Below are 20,709 nucleotides of genomic sequence, written 5' to 3' on the forward strand. Positions count from 1 at the left end.
TATTAGAGCGCCCCCTTGTTACTGTTCTGGGTACAATAGATGGTGGGGGAGATCTCTGTATTGACCCCTGATATATTATACCTAGTTATTAGAGCGCCCCCTTGTTACAGTCCTGGGTATAAACAGATGATGGGAGAGATCTCTGTATTGACCCCTGATATATTATACCTAGTTATTAGAGCGCCCCCTTGTTACAGTCCTGGGTATAAATAGATGGTGGGAGAGATCTCTGTATTGACCCCTGATATATTATACATAGTTATTAGAGTGCCCTCTTGTTACAGTCCTGGGTATAAATAGATAATGGGAGAGATCTCTGTATTGTCCCCTGATATATTTATACATAGTTAATAGAGCGCGGCCTTGCTACAGTGCTGGGTATAATAGATGATGGGAGAGATCTCTGTATTGTCCCCTGATATATTTATACATAGTTATTAGAGCGCCCCCTTGTTACAGTCCTCGGTATAATAGATGATGGGAGAGATTTCTGTATTGTCCCCTGATATATTATACATAGTGATTAGAGTGCCCCGTTGTAACAGTCCTGAGTATAAATAGATGATGGGAGAGATCTCTGTATTGACCCCTGATATATTATACATAGTTAGGAGAGCACCCCGTTGTAACAGTCCTGAGTATAAATAGATGATGGGAGAGATCTCTGTACTGACCACTGATATATCTATACATAGTTATTAGAGCGCCCCCATGTTACAGTCCTGGGTATAAATAGATGGTGGGAGAGATCTCTGTATTGTCCCCTGATATATTATACATAGATAGGAGAGCGCCCCGTTGTTACAGTCCTGGATATAATAGATGATGGGAGAGATTTCTGTATTGTCCCCTGATATATTATACATAGGTAGGAGAGCGCCCGTTGTTACAGTCCTGGATATAATAGATGATGGGAGAGATCTCTGTATTGTCCCCTGATATATTATACATAGTGATTAGAGCGCCCCTTTGTAACAGTCCTGAGTATAAATAGATGATGGGAGAGATCTCTGTACTGACCACAGATATATCTCTACATAGTTATTAGAGCGCCCCCTTGTTACTGTTCTGGGTATAATAGATGGTGGGGGAGATCTCTGTACTGACCCCTGATATATCTATACATAGTTATTAGAGCGGCCCCTTGTTACAGTCCTGGGTATAAATAGATGATGGGAGAGATCTCTGTATTGTCCCCTGGTATATTTATACATAGTTATTAGAGCGCCCCCTTATTACAGTCCTGGGTATAATAGATGATGGGAGAGATCTCTGTATTGTCCCCTGATATATTATACATAGTTATTAGAGCGCCCCCTTGTTACAGTCTTGGGTATAAACAGATGATAGGAGAGATCTCTGTATTGTCCCCTGATATATTATACATAGTTATTAGAGCATCCCCTTGTTACAGTCCTGGGTATAATAGATAATGGGAGAGATCTCTGTAGTGTCCCCTGATTTATTTATACATAGTTAATAGAGCGCGCCCTTGCTACAGTGCTGGGTATAATAGATGATGGGAGAGATCTCTGTATTGTCCCCTGATATATTTATACATAGTTATTAGAGCGCCCCCTTGTTACAGTCCTGGGTATAATAGATGATGGGAGAGATTTCTGTATTGTCCCCTGATATGTTATACATAGTTATTAGAGCGCCCCCTTGTTACAGTCCTGGGTATAAATAGATGATGGGAGAGATCTCTGTATTGTCCCCTGGTATATTTATACATAGTTATTAGAGCGCCCCCTTGTTACAGTCCTGGGTATAATAGATGATGGGAGAGATTTCTGTATTATCCCCTGATATATTATACATAGTGATTAGAGTGCCCCGTTGTAACAGTCCTGAGTATAAATAGATGATGGGAGAGATCTTTGTATTGACCCCTGATATATTATACATAGTTAGGAGAGCACCCCGTTGTAACAGTCCTGAGTATAAATAGATGATGGGAGAGATCTCTGTACTGACCACTGATATATCTATACATAGTTATTAGAGCGCCCCCTTGTTACTGTTCTGGGTATAATAGATGGTGGGGGAGATCTCTGTACTGACCCCTGATATATCTATACATAGTTATTAGAGCGCCCCCATGTTACAGTCCTGGGTATAAATAGATGGTGGGAGAGATCTCTGTATTACCCCCTGATATATTATACATAGTTATTAGAGCGTCCCCTTCTTACAGTCCTGGATATAAATAGATGATGGGAGAGATTTCTGTATTGTCCCCTGATATATTATACATAGTGATTAGAGTGCCCCGTTGTTACAGTCCTGAGTATAAATAGATGATGGGAGAGATCTCTGTATTGTCTCCTGATATATTATACATAGTTATTAGAGCGCCCCCTTGTTACAGTCCTGGGTATAATAGATGATGGGAAAGATCTCTGTATTGTCCCCTGATATATTATACATAGTTATTAGAGCGCCCCCTTGCTACAGTCCTGGGTATAAATAGATGATAGGAGAGATCTCTGTATTGTTCCCTGATATATTATACATAGTTATTAGAGCATCCCCTTGTTACAGTCCTGGGTATAATAGATAATGGGAGAGATCTCTGTATTGTCCCCTGATATATTTATACATAGTTATTAGAGCGCCCCCTTGTTACAGTCCTGGGTATAAATAGATGATGGGAGAGATCTCTGTATTGTTCCCTGATATATTATACATAGTTATTAGAGCATCCCCTTGTTACAGTCCTGGGTATAATAGATAATGGGAGAGATCTCTGTATTGTCCCCTGATATATTTATACATAGTTATTAGAGCGCCCCCTTGTTACAGTCCTGGGTATAAATAGATGATGGGAGAGATCTCTGTATTGTTCCCTGATATATTATACATAGTTATTAGAGCGCCCCCTTGTTACAGTCCTGGGTATAATAGATGATGGGAGAGATCTCTGTATTGTCCCCTGATATATCTATACATAGTTATTAGAGCGCCCCCATGTTACAGTCCTGGGTATAAATAGATGGTGGGAGAGATCTCTGTATTGACCCCTGATATATTATACCTAGTTATTAGAGCGCCCCCTTGTTACAGTCCTGGGTATAAACAGATGATGGGAGAGATCTCTGTATTATCCCCTGATATATTATACATAGTTAATAGAGCGCCCCCTTGTTACAGTCCTGGATATAAGTAGATGATGGGAGACATCTCTGTATTGTCTCCTGATATATTATACATAGTTGTTAGAGTGCCCCCTTGTTACAGTCCTGGGTATAATAGATGATGGGAGAGATCTCTGTATTGTCCCCTGATATATTATACATAGGTATCAGAGCGCCCCCTTGTTACAGTCCGGAGTATAAATAGATGATAGGGGAGATCTTTGTATTGCCCTGATATATTTATACATAGTTATTAGAGCGCCCCCTTGTTACAGTCCTGGATATAAGTAGATGATGGGAGAGATCTCTGTATTGTCCCCTGATATATTATACATAGTTATTACAGTGCCCCCTTGTTACAGTCCTGGGTATAATAGATGATGGGAGAGATCTCTGTATTGTCCCCTGATATATTATACATAGGTATTAGAGCGCCCCCTTCTTACTGTCCTGTCTAAATATCCATTTAAATTGTTGTGTCCCGTGTGCAAAAAACCCTACCATGTGGGTGCAAAATACACCGATACATGCGCGCAACATAGACTTTTTCGTAGCACAAATACATGGCGCTGTATAGCGTCCATCTGTGCATACACCCGTGTGAAGCTGCCCTTATGGTATATCCACAGGATGTCTGATAGATGAAGGTTCCATCTCTGAAACCCGCACTTATTTTAAAAACTGCCCACCTTCCTCAATCCCTTTCTGGCTCCCCTCCGCTGCCTGAGATTACGGAATCAGCTGCCCTGCCTGTTCTACACGGACTCTGTAACTCTCTTAGAGGTGGAAGGGAGTTGTGTAAACAGCGAAGCACCGAGAACTCCTAGCAGTACCAGAACCCTCCAGTTTATCCAGTTCTCTTGTATTCTCATCCAAAGCAGTCCTTCTCGCGAAGAATCCAAGGATGGAGAAAGAAAGAAATGATATCACCATAAAAATATTAAACTTCACCTTGGAGATCATCCACCTGCTGACCGGGGAGGTAAGCTTTTCTATATTTCTATAATCTTTATTGTATTATAAAGGAGAACAAAATAACTGAACAGCAGAAAATGTGAAGATCGGCCCCCAATATGGTCAGTTCTGTATGGTGGGAACCAATGAGCCAATAGTAATGTTGTAGGAGCAATGAGAATGGTAAGTAGGCTCCTCGTAATGAGGAGGAACCAACTAACAGCCAGGAACCAGCAGGATCACATGGACTGATTAGTTTGACACCTATATAGAAACGTAGAAGATTAACGGCAGAAGGAGCACAGGGTCCATCTAGTCTCCCCTTTATACACTCTTTGTAAAAAAAAATCGCGCCCCTAGATGATTTGTTGTTTTCCTGCCAAACTCTGCATGCAGTTCCATCTCAAGCGGATAGGCAAATAATGAGAGTTGTGATTAGATGGACGGTCTTGTCACCTGAGGCCCTAAAATTGGTTCCCCCTTGGTCTATAAGAAGCTCTCGGAGGCTCCTTGTGTGGAGTGACCTCTTCTTCCACTTGTGTAGAACTTGTTGACCATTGGACGTCTCTACGACGCAGAGAAGAGATTTTGCCAAATTAACAGAGTCTAAGAGGGGCGCATTATTGGACTGCAAGAAGCTCGATCATATCAACGAATTGCTGCCACCTGGGCCATTCTGACCAGACGGTTTGGAGGTGTTGGCATCTGTGAATGAGCGAGGGCACACAAGACTACCAGGCTCAGGACCCCCTCAACAGACCACTACTAGAGAGGATTGTCCGACAAGCACAAGCAGCTCCAGTTGTTTGGTTGTCCGCCATCCAGAGACAGGTAGCACCATTGTTATACCCCTGTGTTTGTTGGAACCATTTCCAGGTGCTTGGCTGAAGGACATTTAGTCTCATGGCGTCCATTGTGTGTTCTGCCTTTGACACTCACCGTCCCCTCCAATTGCAGTGGTGTAATAAACAACTAAACTGGATGCTGTGGAGTGGAAACAGCTTGTCTTCAGCGACACATCCAGAAACCTCTCACATGTCAGAGAGACATGTCAAAAGTTTTGATCAGTGAGGGTCTCACTGCTGATCGCTAGAACGTAGGAAGAGCATTGCTCAACCCAGCGCTGTCCCCTCTCAGCTATCTTGGCTGCTTTTTGGATTTTCCTGGCAGCTGAAGACAGCCTGCATAGAAGCCTATAGAAGCATAAACCTCCATGTGGGCCGTCTTCAGATGCCGGGAGGAGCCTAAAAGCAGCAAAGACAGAAGAGGGGATACAATGCTCTGGTGAGCTCTGCAGCCACCATGTTCTAGCAATTAGCGGGGGTCTCAGCAGGGGGACCCCAATGATTAGAACTTTTCACATGTCTTTCTAACATGTGAAAAGTTACTGAAAAGTCTACTCTTTAATTAAACCTTTAAAGGGGTCGTCCAGGTCTTTTTTTTATTTTAAAATGCAACACACACCTGTTCACATAACAAATCTACAATAAGTTCATGGCTTCCAATAACCCCCTTTTGTATCTCTGCCAGCATTGGCTGCAGCCATCATATGGGTATACGAACCCATCACTCATGCAACTAGTGTAAAAAGAGACCTTCACAGATCTAGAATCGATTAAAATAATAAACTTTATTTCACAAAACAGTAAAAGGGTAGCCTGGTGGTGATCCACACTTCGTGGTATTCTCCAGGATTTTGATACTGCAGTGCCGAGCTCCGAAGTAAAGCTACCCAGCACTGTACGAAAGTGTTGAGTGGTTGTGCAATACTTGTTATAACTATATATTATGTTCAGTCCTCCTTCGACCGTATCTTACGTATTTATTCAGTGCTGTAGTTTTTTATATATAGGCCACTCCTGCAATAGATGTTTGCTGAGTGCTCGCCTGATGGTAGTCTATGCCCTATAATGTTCACCAGGTTTAAAATAATAGGGTATAGGGCTCCAGGCACAGCACTACATATAAATGTTAAGTGCCTGTGCACTACTACCGTTACTATATAGTATGTCAAGTATTCACTCAATTATAGTTGAACAAGTGCTCGACGCGTTTCCCTGTCCTCATTTGGGACAGTTTATCTGGAGCGGGGCCCCGAATTGCCCCAGAAGTAGTGTTTAACCGTAATTGTAGATACCAGTTGTAAGAACCCAGATTGGGACTTGGGGTGTAATCTCAAGCTAGAATCTATAGCTCGGTCCTCACGATACATCCACTCCTATTGATAGCAAAACGCCACTTGGATAATCAATATTACAGGTGATAATTTGGAAAACGCTCGCTAGAACAGACCTATACATGTATTGGGGAGACTCTACTAGGCTGAATGTGTAGTAGCACTTAAATGCAACGTGCCATAACAGGGGTATCGATGAAACTGACCCAGTTATTGCATCGTAACACTTGGCTATAGAGATCATAAAGTCAAGGTCTCACCCAAATGCTGGTGCTTATTGCCCCGTTCAGTCGGATTCAGAGAATCCGTATGTATCACTGAACAGCAAGCCCACGGCTAGTCTAACTAGGAAGAGTCAATAGTAGAGAAGATTAAGAGGGGAGGTATCACTAAGCCACATAAGAACGCCTGGTATTGCTAGTAAGAATAAAGACTGGTCTGCAAGTGAGGGGTGCACCCAGCACCATATTTTCTAGCTGTGGTTAGTATAGGACAGAAGGAGCGATCAGTAGCGTTAGAGGAGAGGAAGAGTAACGCCTGCGGCTCTGATGGTGAGCGGCTGGTAATGAGGTCCCTGAGTTACTGACAGGACTTATAAAGGGTACTTGGCTCCTCCCATCAGGGAGGTCCCAGGTCCCCTGACCAGTTAGAGGAGAACGAGGGTGGTACACAGGCCTACGGAACTCATTAGGTATAAACAGTGTCCCGTATCAATCTCCCCTGGCTTTGTAGAGTTACCTGTAGACCACCTATTTGAAGGCCCGAGTACAAAGAAGCAGAGCGCGGAGACTGATTAACGGTAAAAGTCCCCGATTACTCCTGTGGCAGTAAATGCATGCCCTACAGCGGAAAGTGGTTAAGAATGGGGGTCCTGGGTCCCCGTCTCATCCCCTCTGTTCCCTTTGTAGTAAGGAGGGACTGCCAGAGATAACTCAGTGCTTTGTACTCATGCTGTCTCTGACAGTTCCATTGAATTGAATAAAGCAGTCTTGCATTCATGCCCAATTGCTTAATGTCTCACCAGACATCTATTCCGGGATCACAATCTCGTACTTTCTACTGAGGGAGGAGTACTGTATTCAATTCTCTACATTTCTCTCTCACCATACCCAGGATTATACAATGGTGAAGAAGACATCGGGTGACGGTACGACTCCCAACAGCCATCTCCATGAGTCAGGAGGATGGAGTAAGAGCCAGAACCCCTTCAAAGAGGCTCCTCCTCACTTACCGATACATGAGCAGAAGATCCTAGAACTCACCAACAAGATCAGTGAGCTGCTGACTGGAGAGGTGACACTGCTGGGAATACTGGGAAATTATACAGTAACAGCACTAGAGGTGTCTGGGTAATGACGGTATCATTGTGTTGTCAGGTTCCTATAAGGTGTCAGGATGTCTCTGTGTATTTCTCCATGGAGGAGTGGGAGTATTTAGAAGGACACAAGTATCTGTACAAGGATGTCAAGATAGAGGACCACCAGCCTCTAATATCACAAGGTAATGTGTCACCTCCATTGGCATTATAAACTAATAGTGGGTTTACATGAAATGAATGTCGGGAAAACGATGCCCGACGCTCGTCCCTATGAGTCCTCGCTCCCGCGCTCCTGCATGGGAGCTAGTAGTGCTGTCTCGCTCACAGAGTGGCCAGCAGAGGGGCGGAGCGGCTGCAGGAGATTTCTCTCCTCTCACTCCCCCGCCCCTCTCCATTGACATAACACAGTGGTTGTTAAATACTGAACGGCCGCTGTTTACACTGAATGATGAGCGATCAGCTCATCATCCATCGTTTATGCTGCATAAACGGTGGACAATCAGCTGATTGCTCCTCGTTCAGTGTAAATAGCAGCTGTGCAGTATTGAACGGCTGCTGTGTTATGTCAGTGGGGAAAGGCGGGGGAGTGAGAGGAGAGAAATCTCCTGCAGCCACCCCGCTGTAAGCTAACGATACTAGCTCCCAAGCAGGTGCACAGGATCTAGTATTTGCAGGGACTAGTATCGGGCATCGTTTACCTGACAGTCGTCCAGTCTAAAAGGGCCTTAAGTTTAGGGGACATGATAAGGAACCCGGTGATGTATTCTTTAGAATAAAATAAAATAATTTCATAGAACATATATGAAAATATAAAAGATGTGTGTATTGTGGGAGGACAGCTCGGTAGAGTGCGGGTTTGTGGCAGTCAAAATGGAAACAGGTTGGTAAAGTCCAAGTGCAGGCGTGACCTGCGTTTACTTCAGTCCAGAAAAATCAACACAAATTCAGCCTTAGCTTCAGGCAAGAAAATAACAGTCCAGCAATTGGTCAATACGTAGTCCCTGCTTGTCCAGGTCACGCTCTGCAGGTGCACCACACAGCAGGGCTTTTACCTCTAGCAGGTATCATAGGCTGCCAGGGTCCAGCACCCATCTTATTCCCCCCTGTGTCAGTACACACTGCTATTTATATGCACACCTCCTGCTAGCTCAGTCTCAGAACCTGTGCTGATTGACCTCGCACACACCCTGGAGTGGAGAAAGTGGAATGGATGGCCCCACTCCCAACCTGACATCCATTCCAAAAATCCAGACCCAAAGACTTTTAAAGGAAAACCTCCAGCAACTACTTTCTGAAGATTACATTGCCCTTCTGGATTTTCATGTCTCAAACAGCGGGACATGAACTTCCTCCTGTCCCACTAAGCATAATAACGGAACCTAGGGGCGATGTAGCGACCATCCACTATCACCCCCCTCAGTACCTTACCCCCCCCCATTCTGGAGACGTCTGCATATTTATTTGTTTCTTCGGTAATCAGATTGATTACATTCTCATTCAAAATAATCTAAAAGATTTTAAAAAGTACCATGAATGACTGGAGTTTCTGTGAATAGAAAGCGTGGTGGGGTTGGATCAGATGAATTTATGCACTGAATCATCCTTGTCACTATCCGACATTTCACTGGGATATCCCATTCATTACTGGTGGAATACTCACTCCTCGAATCAGAAATGTCTATTTCATGATCTGAATGTACTCACTTTCCTCCGTTATCCTGCACAAAATCACAGCAACAACACTGCCTGCACATGCGCGTTTACTCACTGAGCCAAAACGAAACTGCAAACTAATGCCATCTACTGGTAGGGATGTAAACTACAAGATGTAAACCAAAAAATGCATAAGACACGAATAGGACAAAAACAACCCAACCTTTTTAAGTGCGTCGCATGTCATACGTCAGAGACAAATTTAAATTTTTTTTCCCGAATGCATGCCTGACAGAGCCACTTCGTTAGGTCCCTCTTCTAGTACTTCTAGTACTTGATAGTACACTGGTTACCACTAAAAGAGCCTAAAGTGTAATGAATTCAACAAGAAGCCGGAAACCTTTATTACAGATTCTGATTGATGACTTCCCTCTGTCTATTCCAAACATCATAAAGATGCTTTATAACACTGAGAACTGTAGACTACAGACCTCATTGGCATGTCCATGAACGTAGCCTGAGATGCTTATATTATTATGTCAAGGTTCATGAATAGAGATGAGCGAACACGTTCGGCCCCGCCCCTTTTTCGCCCGAACACCGAACTTTGCGAACACTTCAGTGTTCGGGCGAAAAACTTCGGGGGCCGCCGTGGCAGCGCGGGGGGGTGCGGCGGGGAGTGGGGGGGAGAGGGAGAGAGAGAGGGCTCCCCCCTGTTCCCCGCTACTGCCGCCCGCGCCGCCGCGCATCTCCCCGCCCCCCGGCGGCACCCGGACCTTTACGCGCGAACACTGCAGTGTTCGGCAAGGCCGGTGTCCGGGTGCGGATGTGTCCGTAACGGACATGTTCGCTCATCTCTATTCATGAACTTAGCCTGAGATGCTTATATTATTATGTCAAGGTCCATGAACTTAGCCTGAGATGCTTATATTATTATGTCAAGGTTCATGAATAGAGATGAGCGAGTATACTCGTTTTGAGTAATTACTCGATCGAGCACCGCGATTTTCGAGTACTTCCGTACTCGGGTGAAAAGATTCGGGGGGCGGGGGGAGGCGTGGCGGAGCGGGGGATAGCAGCGGGGAACGGGGGAGGCCTCTCTCTCTCCCTCTCCCCCCCCACTCCCCGCTGCAGCCCCCCACTCACCCACGGCGCCCCCCGAATCTTTTCGCCCGAGTTCGGAAGTACTCGAAAATCGCGGCGTGAAAAAGGGGCGTGGCCGAGTACGCTCGCTCATCTCTATTCATGAACTTAGCCTGAGATGCTTATATTATTATGTCAAGGGTGGTTTTTACAGCATTTTATTCAGTTTTATGAAAGGTTTTCATGCAGTTTTCTGAGCCATAGTCATAAGTGGGTCCAGCAGGAAGAAGAAGTACGTTGTAGCTTTATATTTCCCATTCATTTGAATCAACTTCTGACTTTGGTTTAAAATAATTGTATAAAAACCTGCAGCTTTTTTTCTGAAAAATGTTGTGTTGAACCAGAATTAAATAGTTTTTAACTTAAGAACCCCCTTTAACCCTCTCCAATCCACTGTCTGACCTCTGAAGACATTATGATTTAAGGCTGTACAGCTCCGATGTTGGAAGACAACCGTCGGGGTTCTCTTACTGTACATTGCCAGCCTCTCTGCTGTCGGAGCCTATCCAACCTGTCACCTCATACAGTACAAGCTTTAGCCAGCAGATAGCGTCGTTTTATAATGACAGAAAAAGAGTAAGCCCCCTAGGAAAACCAGGATACAAATTGGATTGGAAAGGGTTAATACAGACTGCAGTCATGATCAGATGGTCAATAGTAGTAATCTGTTACATTGTATTACAATGATGCAATATCGGTAAGGGCTAAACGTGTTCACAAAGAACAGGTTTGATTGCCAGATCAGATTTAGCTTTTAAGACTTTTGAACTTTATCAAGCCTTCACTGAAAGTGGACCAGAATTGTGGTCTTTGGTTGAAATATTTTAAATAAGATGAAGTTTTACAAGGCTGGAATCACACATGCAGTTTTTTTTTAATGAAAGCTAGATGTGGAATGGGAAATATATAGGATGGACTTAAACTTCTCCTTCCTGCGGGATCCATTTCTGGCTTTAGCTTAAAAACATAAGAAGCTGTGTCTAATTTTCCAGACTAATAGGAATTTGATATAAAACAGCCTACAGGCTTTTTCTTGCACCACACTTTGACACCTTTGCCTGACCCTAGGTGGATGATTTTGGTGTCATTAGATTAGTAACATCCTCACCACTGCCGTAAAACCCTAAAATTTGAGTTTCATACATCGATTGACCTGTGAGGGAAGCTTAAAGATGCAATTTTAGGTCTATGGGCATGCACTGCTATGGAGAGTGAAGCGTTGCTAGGCAGTGAGAAAGAGAAGCGGAGAGAGAGAAGCAGTGAAAGAGAAGCGGAGAGAGAGAAGCAGTGAGAAAGAAGCGGAGAGAGAGAAGCAGTGAGAAAGAAGCGGAGAGAGAGAAGCAGTGAGAAAGAAGCGGAGAGAGAGAAGCAGTGAGAAAGAAGTGGAGAGAGAGAAGCAGTGAGAAAGAAGCGGATAGAGAGAAGCAGTGAGAAAGAAGCGGAGAGAGAAGCAGTGAGAAAGAAGCGGAGAGAGAGAAGCAGTGAGAAAGAGAAGCAGAGAGAGAGAGAAGCAGTGAGAAAGAGAAGCAGAGAGAGAGAGAAGCAGTGAGAAAGAGAAGCAGAGAGAGAGAGAAGCAGTGAGAAAGAGAAGCAGAGAGAGAGAAGCAGTGAGAAAGAAGCAGAGAGAGAGAAGCAGTTAGAAAGAGAAGCAGAAAGAGAGAAGCAGTGAGAAAGAAGCGGAGAGAGAGAAGCAGTGAGAAAGAAGCAGAGAGAGGGAAAGCAGTGAGAAAGAGAAGCAGAGAGAGGGAAAACAGTGAGAAAGTGAAGTGGAGAGAAAGAAACATGGAGAGAGAGAAGCGTCAAGAAAGAGAATGAGTGAAGCAGCGATAGAGAAAAGCGTAGAGAGAGAGAAACGGGGAGTGAGAGAGATAGAGAGAGCAGCGCAGAGAGAGAAAGAGAGATAAAAGTGGCACGGGAGAGAGAAGCAGCAAGAGAGAGAAAGAGAGAGAAGCAGCGAGAGAGAGAAAAAAAAAACAGAGAAGTGGCGAGACACAGAGAAGCAGCAAGATACAGAGAGTGAAGCAGCAAGAGAGAGAGAGAAGCGGCAAGATAGAGAGGGAAGCAACAAGAGGGAGAGAAGCGGTGAGAGTGGGAGAAACTGCGAGAGAGACATAACTGCTCCAAATACAAAGTGACACGCTACATAATGACCTAACAAAGCAGATTTAGGCGTTCACCACAACCATTTTTCCAAACATTATATGCTGGCGTAATGAACATCAGGTCAATGTAGTGATATAAATTTCTATACATTTGCAGTACAAAAATAAATTACTCAATATTACATTTTAATCCTAAAAGAAAATCCCAGTGAGAACTTTGATGGAAACCTTATGTCTTCGTTAAATTGTAAAGTAGAAGATGAATATATAGTGCAGCACTCTGCAGGAAAAAAACTCATTACCTTTCATACAGATATGTCACATGATCCCAATAAGAAATGTGATCAAAACTTCAAGTCATCACTCAATTCTAAAGCAGAAGATATCATGTATCACTCTTAAAGAGAAAATGCCAATAACCTTATTGTATATTCAGAATTTCAAAGTACAGACCTATCATTTCATTCCCCAGATCACAAGGAACCTTCTCCTAACCAATCACAGAATTTTACCGCAAGTACGGATCAGAAAATGCCTGCTGAATGTGGAAAACAACTTACGAACTGCTCAGGTCTTTTTATACGCAAAGTAATTCACACAGAGAAGAAGCAATATTCATGTCCAGAATATGGGAAACATTTTCCATATAAAGCAAATCTACATACTCGTAGACCTAACACAACTCACACAGGAGAGAAGCCATACTCATGTTCAGAATGCGAGAAATGTTTTAAAAATAAATCACTTCTTGCTAGACATCTGAGAATTCACACGGGAGAGAAGCCATTTTCATGTTCAGAATGTGGGAAATGTTTCACTACTAATGGCAAATGTAGGGATCATCAAAGACGTCACTCAGGAGAGAAGTCATTTTCTTGTTCAGAATGTGGGAAATGTTTTGTACTGAAATCAGATCTTGTTCAACATCAGAAAAGTCACTCAGAAGAGAAGCCGTTTTCATGTTCAGAATGTGGGAAATGTTTTCAAAATAAATCTTTTCTTGTTAGACATTACAAAAGTCACACAGGTGAGAAGCCACACACCTGTTTAGAATGTGGGAAAGGTTTTACAGATAAATCAGATCTTGTTAAACATCAGAGAATTCACACAGGAGAGAAGCCATTTCCATGTTCAGAATGTGGGAAATGTTTTATTTTGAAATCAAATCTTGTTAAACATCAGAGAATTCACACAGGAGAGAAGCCATTTCCATGTTCAGAATGTGGGAAATGTTTTATTTTGAAATCAAATCTTGTTAAACATCAGAAAATTCACACAGGAGAAAAGCCATTTCCATGTTTAGAATGTGGGAAATGTTTCACTACTAATAACAAATGTAGGGATCATCAGAGAATTCACACTGGAGAGAGGCCATTTCCATGTTCAAAATGTGGGAAATGTTTTATGATGAAATCAAATCTTGTTAGACATGAGAAGCTTCACACATAGAAGCTGTTTTCATGTTTAGAATGTGGGAAATGTTTCACTACTAATGGCAAATGTAGGGATCATCAGAGACGTCATTTAGGAGAGAAGCCGTTTTCCTGTTCAGAATGTGGGAAATGTTTTACAGAAAAATCATCTCTTGTTAAACATAAAAGAATTCATACAAGAGAGAAACCATTTTCTCTCTTGTATGAAGTCGATTTAATCTTTTAGATGAGGAAAATGTTTTACTAAGAAAATCATTTTGGAAAATCATCAGGGAATTCACATAGAGGAGAACTCATATTCTTGTTTAAAGAGTTTATTTTTTGTGTGGAATTAGCCTTCATCTAACATTCAAAATTATAGTTACCTGAGGCCAACTGTGAATGGGATCCATATGAAAAAGTATTGTGGATAAAAGGAATAAAAGAAAAGCCTTCATTTTCAAAGGAGATCAAAATGGTAGACATCAGAAGAAGCTTATGTGTGTCGAGTTGATATGATTTCTAGTCGGCTCCTACAACTGCAATATGCCAAATGTTTTATAAAAATAAATAATTATGGTGCCACAGAAACAATTGATGATGCGTCTGTTATCAACCAGTAATACCCCATTTACACTGAAAGATAATAGCTCAAAAATCACTCAAACTTCAGTTTAAGTGACAGTTTTGAGCGATCATCTTTGCATAGTCTATGATAGCTAATTAGTTACTAAAGCACTATGCAGGCAGAGCGGGACACTGCCGCTATTGTTCGACGAACAATACAGATGTTTTGCATAAGCAAGCAGCTGCATTGTTCTCCTTGCTTACAGCTCGCATCCCGCTGTGAACTACCAGTGGGACATGAGCTAAAAGAATCTAATCAGCACCGCCGACTGTGATAACAGCCTGCACCATTGATAAGAGTTCATTGCTTAATTCTAGAAAAATAGAATTGAGCGAGGAACGAATTGTGCACAAAAACTGCATGATGTCCGTGCATTAAGCCACAACGGTTATCGCTCAAAAGATGGTTTTGAATGAGAATCGTTGTGTCTAAATGGGCCTTAACATTTACCAAAGCCGAAGCTGCGACCATTCAGTTAATTAACACGCAAAAAAAACCCCAAATAAACAGTTAATGAGCCAATTTGATATAGTCATAATGGTGCTTACTAAAGACATCTACTTTTCTAAATCAACGGGTCATGCAACGTTTACAAACCAATCAGAGACTGGACAAATTATGCATCAATACGCATATTAGACCTCATGTGTAAGTATATACAGTGTGACCCACTCGTTGCCTGCCCAGAAAAATCAGGTTTAACTCCAAGACTGATGAACATATTTTACTGAAATTTGGTTAAAACATACCTCACTCAATGAGAACCAGGAATTCATCAAACATATTGTTCTAGCACTCCTTAGCCCGAATGCTACCATCCATACAGCAGCAGTCACCAGCAAGGCAGATGGGATGGCTAGTCTGGGTGCCTATCCTGGTTGTCTTGCTCATCATACCAAGTCACCCCAAAATCCATATTTTGCTTCAATCATGTAGGCAATAGAAGCCCAGGCTGCCTCCCAGAGTGGGAAAGTTTTTAATGGATTAAGCCACAACCTCTTCTAGAATTGAAAAGGAACCTCAATCAAAAAAGTGCTGTAGTTACACAGGATGCACTTACCAGAACATTCAGCAATATTTAGTTTAGGGTTCAGGTGCGCTTGACCGCCAATAGGGGATACTTTGGGACCATGTTTTGAGGGGTTTCTGATTTTCACTCAGTAAGCTATGTTTTGAACAAATTTCATTAAAATGTGTTCTTTGGTATGGGAGCAGATTTCTCCAGGCCTCTGGTGAGTAGGACACCACGTATGATGAGGGTGAGGAGATATATACAAGAGTCATGTGTCCGTCACATGTGCTGCAAGTATAGATATAATATGATCATAAACATGATAGATGGACATTACACACTTGTTTTAGATTACAATGTACATTAGAACATTGAAGCAAATGTCTTCAATACACTCCTGATTTAATGTAGAGACAAATCATGTGAGCTACGTTGGCCAATTATGTGCAGAATAAGAGTATTAAGCATCCAAAATAAAAAAAAAGGAAAACTGGTAGCGTAATTCATAAGCACCAATCCTGGATAGTAAATGGGAACTGCTTGGGCATTGCACAATATATGGAGTTATCTGCTTCACAATGGTGGCCTGGCGAACAGCTGATCGCCGGGGTCACCTGACCATAGACTTCAACTTAAGCATGATGGGGGTATCCCTCGGAAACCTTGCATGATGAGTCTGCCAGTTTGATTTCGGGTTCAAATATCAGGAGCATTGGGAATAAGGGGGACCATGGGCACTGCTGCCAGGAAGACACCGGTCAGAGGCAAGAATGTTTATTGGGGGGTACTTTTATCAGGCTGAATGACATCCTAATAACAGGATATTTAAAAACAGAATCGTGGGAATGTCAGGAGCGTCTGATGAAATCAGGCAGCCCACCCCACAGTTCATGCATGAAAAACACTTAATTAAGGAATACATTTAAAACGGAACCAGTAATGATAACAATAAAGCCCAGGCTGTGGAAATTGTCAATTGGTTGAATATTAATGATTTTGGTTTGACTTTTCCTTTGCATTTTTCTACATCCCATATTGAGTATCTTTATTATTTTTATTTTGATGAATCAACAGTTCTCCAAACTAAAACATTCTTTAATGAGCACTTTTAAAATCAAGATAAGTGTTAACATCCACTGGCTCATTTGCTAAGCCTACTGAGGACAGGTCTTCAGAGGGGGAGGCAAGTGCAGCAGCAGGACAGGTTGGAAGAGGCAGTGGGGTGGCCAGGGGTAGAAGCAGGGCCAGACCGAATAATCCACCAACTGTTTCCCAAAGCACCCCCTCGCGCCAATCCTCCATGCAGAGGGCTAGGTGTTCAAAGGTGTGGATGTTTTTCAGTGAGAGCACGGACGACCGACGAACAGTGGTGTGCAACCTGTGTCACACCAAGATCAGCCAGAGAGCCACCCCTACCAGCCTCACCACCACCAGCATGCGCAGGCATATAATAGCCAAGCACCCCATAAGGTGGGACGAAGGCCGGTTACCCCCTCCGGGTCGCACCACAGCCTCTTCGCCTGCGCCCCAACCTGCCACTCAGATCCAACCCCCCTCTCAGGACACAGGCACGAGCGCCTCCCGGCCTGTACCCACACCCTCACCTCCACTGTCCTCCACCCCATCAAGCAATGTCAGCGCAGCGTTCAGCTGTCGTTAGCACAAGCGTTGGAGCAAAAGCGCAAATACGCCGCCACGCACCCACATGCACAAGCTTTAAACGTGCACATTGCCAAATTAATCAGTCTGGAGATGCTGCCGTACAGGCTTGTGGAGATAGAGGCTTTCAAAAACATGATGGCGGCGGCGGTCCCGTGCTACTCGGTCCCCAGTCGCCACTATTTTTCCCGATGTGCCGTCTCAGCCCTACACCAGCACATCTCTGGCAACATAAATCGTGCCCTCACCAACGCAGTTACTGGGAAGGTCCACTTAACTATGGACACGTGGACAAGTATTGGCAGGCAGGGCCACTATATCTCCCTGACGGCACAATGGGGGAATTTGGTGGAGGCTGGGTCCGAGTCAGAGCCTGGGACCGCTCACATCCTACCCACACCCAGAATAGCGGGTCCTACCTTGGTGCTGGTACCTGCGGCGGTCTATGCCACCTCCTCTAAACCCTTCCCCTCCTCCTCCTCCTCCTCCTTTGCAACCTCTACCTCTCAATTAAAAAGTGTGAGCAGCATGTTGCCAGCAGTCGGTGTGACACGGCGCGGCAGCATAGCGGTGGGCGAGCATCAATAGGCCGTGCGGAAACTACTCAGGTGACAAGAGGCACATGGCCCACGAACTGTTGCAGGGTCTGACAGAGCAGATCGACCTTTGGCTTTCGCCGCTGGGCCTCCAACCGGGCATGGTCGTGTGTGACAACGGCCGTAACCTGGTGGCGGCTCTGCAGCTCGGCAGCCTCACACACGTGCCATGCCTGGCCGACATCTTCAGTCTTGTGGTTCAGCGGTTTCTGAAAAACTACCTGCACTTGTCTGACCTGCTCGGCAAGGTGTGCCGCGTCTGCACACATTTCCACAAGTCCACCACGGACGCTGCCACCCTGAGGACCCTGCAACATCGGTTAAATCTGCCAGAGCACAGACTGCTGTGCGACGTGCCCACACAGTGGAATTCTACGCTGCACATGTTGGCCAGGCTCTATGAGCAGTGTAGAGCAATAGTGGAATACCAACTCCAACATGGGCGGCGTAGTGGTAGTCAGCCTCCCCAATTCTTTACCGAGGAGTGGGCCTGGATGACAGACATCTGCCAGGTCCTCGGAAACTTTGAGGAGTCTACCCAGATGGTGAGCGGCGATGCTGCAATCATTAGCGTTACCATCCCACTGCTATGCCTGCTGAGAAGTTCACAGCAAGGCATAAAGGCCGACGCTTTGCAGTTGGAACAGGAGATGGGGGATGACAGTATGTCGCTTGATAGCCAGACCACCCTCATATATATATCTCAGGGCCCTGGTGGACAAAGTGATGCTAAACTTCCCATCTGACAGCGCTAGCGGCAGAAGGCGCAGTTCCGAGGGCCAAGTAGCAGGGGAGGCGCGGAGATCAGGCAGCATGTTCAGCGCAGGCAGGGGAACACTCTACAAAGCCTTTGCTAGCTTTATGGCTCCCCAGCAAGACTGCGTCACCACTCCCCAGTCAAGGCTGAGTCGGAGGGAGCACTGTAAAAAGATGGTGAGGCAGTACATAGCCGATCGTACCACCATCCTCCGTGATGCCTCTGCTCCATACAACTATTGGGTGTCAAAGCTGGACACGTGGCTTGAACTTGCGCTGTACGTCCTGGAGGTGCTGGCTTGCCCTGCCGCTAGCTTTTTGTCAGAGTGTGTGTTTAGTGCAGCTGAGGGAATCATCACGGATAAGCATACCCGCCTGTCAACTGCCAGTGCCGACATGCTTACACTCATAAAGATGAACAAAGCCTGGATTTCCCCAGACTTCTCTTCTCCACCAGCGGAACCTAAAGATTATTTTCGCTGCAACTGCAGATAAAAGCATTCTTCTCTATCACCGGAAAAACGGGGCATTTAGCTTTGTCAATCTGTCTCTGATATTAGTCCTCCTCTTCCTACTCCTCCTCCTGAAACATCATGTCATCACGCTGAACTGCCAATTTTTCTGCGGCCCAAAAGGCTCATCTAACAATTTTTTTTACAATTTTTCAAAGTTTCAAAAGTATTGATACTTTAACATGAACCAATTTGTTTAACAGGGCTGCCTCCAGGCTCTGTTACAAATGAAGCAACAGTGAGCTGTATCTTTCAAAAAATATTTATGGGTGTCACCTGCCCTCTCGGTTGAGCAATTTTTCAGGGGTACATTTGTACTGTTGGTACACTAATTTTTCTGGCCCTCGCCTATACTCTTATCCAACTAATTTTTCCGGCCTTCGCCTACACTCATGGTACGCCAGTGTTTCAGAGGTTGGCCTATACTCTTGCTACAGAAATTTTACTGGGGTCTGCCTGCCTATACTTCTGCCACATTAATGCTACATGGGTCTACCTATACTTCTGCTACATAAATGTTACAGGGGTCTGCTTATACTTCTGCTACAGAAATGTTACAGGGGTCTGCCTATACTTCTGCCACATAAATGTTACAGGGGTCTGCCTATACTTCTACTACAGAAATGTTACAGGGATCTGCCTATACTGCTGCTACATAAATGCTACAGGGGTCTGCGTATACTTCTGCTACAAAAATGTTACTGGGGTCTGCCTATACTTCTGCCACGTAAATGTTACAGGGGTCTGCCTATACTTCTGCTACAGAAATGTTACAGGGGTCAGCCTATACTTCTACTACAGAAATGTTACTGGGGTCTGCGTATACTTCTACTAGAGAAATGGTACTGGGGTCAGCCTATATTGCTGCTACAGAAATGGTACTGGGGTTTGCCAATACCTTTGCTACAGAAATGTTACAGGGGTCTGCCTATACTTCTGCAACAGAAATGTTACTAGGGTCTGTCTATACTGTTACTACAGAAATGTTACTGGGGTCTGCCTATACTTCTGCAACAGAAATGTTACTGGGGTCTGTCTATACTGTTACTACAGAAATGTTACTGGGGTCTGCTTATATCTTTGCTACAGGAATATTACAGGGGTCTGTGCATACTATGGGTGCACTAAGACTTTCCATTGCGGTGTTCTACCTATCTTGCCCAAAAACACTGACTGACTAGGGCATGGATTGTGGCCCGAGGCCAGTATGTATTTTGCCTGGCGTTACCACAGGTATCCGGGGCACTGCATTGGGACATTCAAGAGGAGCGATACTGCACTATTGAGACGTTCACAGCTGCGTTAGCATCGGAGTCCACTCTATGCCTGCGATTCCTGAGGGTTCGTGCAGAGGCCTATGTCCTCGGCGCAGTGAAAGTCGGCCATGTTTGGGCACTCTAATTTCTTTATGTGTACTGTCTTTAAATTCCTAGGACCCACCCATGCTGTGGGTGCACACAGACTTCCCATAGCGGTGTTTTACCTGTCTGGCACAAAGACTCTGACTGACTTGGGTAGGGTGCAGAGTACAGATGGCTTTCCCCTTGCGTTGTCGATGAGGTATCCGACACCCAAACAGAATGAGTAGTGTTTGGACACATGGATTCCCCATTGCTATGTCACTCGCAGCACATTGGGCCATACCAGGTGT

At 44.3% G+C, this 20,709-nt stretch overlaps 2 protein-coding genes across 2 annotated transcripts in view; one reads left to right on the forward strand and one right to left on the reverse strand.

The window, feature by feature from the left end:
• The window catches only part of LOC136612439 (zinc finger protein 721-like), a 564,334-nt gene that overhangs the window by 100,820 nt on the left and 442,805 nt on the right, over positions 1 to 20,709 (reverse strand). The gene's annotated exons all lie outside the window — the stretch shown is intronic.
• LOC136615682 (zinc finger protein 585A-like) overlaps positions 1 to 20,709 on the forward strand; it is a 41,944-nt gene that overhangs the window by 1,411 nt on the left and 19,824 nt on the right. Inside the window, exons 2-6 of the mRNA XM_066594176.1 lie at positions 4,016 to 4,119; positions 7,381 to 7,560; positions 7,644 to 7,767; positions 12,956 to 13,928; positions 13,989 to 14,117. Coding sequence (XP_066450273.1) covers positions 4,042 to 4,119; positions 7,381 to 7,560; positions 7,644 to 7,767; positions 12,956 to 13,928; positions 13,989 to 14,117 — 1,484 coding nt within the window. The 5' untranslated portion in view covers positions 4,016 to 4,041. The remainder of the gene's footprint in view (positions 1 to 4,015; positions 4,120 to 7,380; positions 7,561 to 7,643; positions 7,768 to 12,955; positions 13,929 to 13,988; positions 14,118 to 20,709) is intronic.

This window comes from Eleutherodactylus coqui, chromosome 1 (genome assembly GCF_035609145.1).
Source record: "Eleutherodactylus coqui strain aEleCoq1 chromosome 1, aEleCoq1.hap1, whole genome shotgun sequence".
In the NCBI taxonomy this organism is placed as follows: domain Eukaryota; kingdom Metazoa; phylum Chordata; class Amphibia; order Anura; family Eleutherodactylidae; genus Eleutherodactylus; species Eleutherodactylus coqui.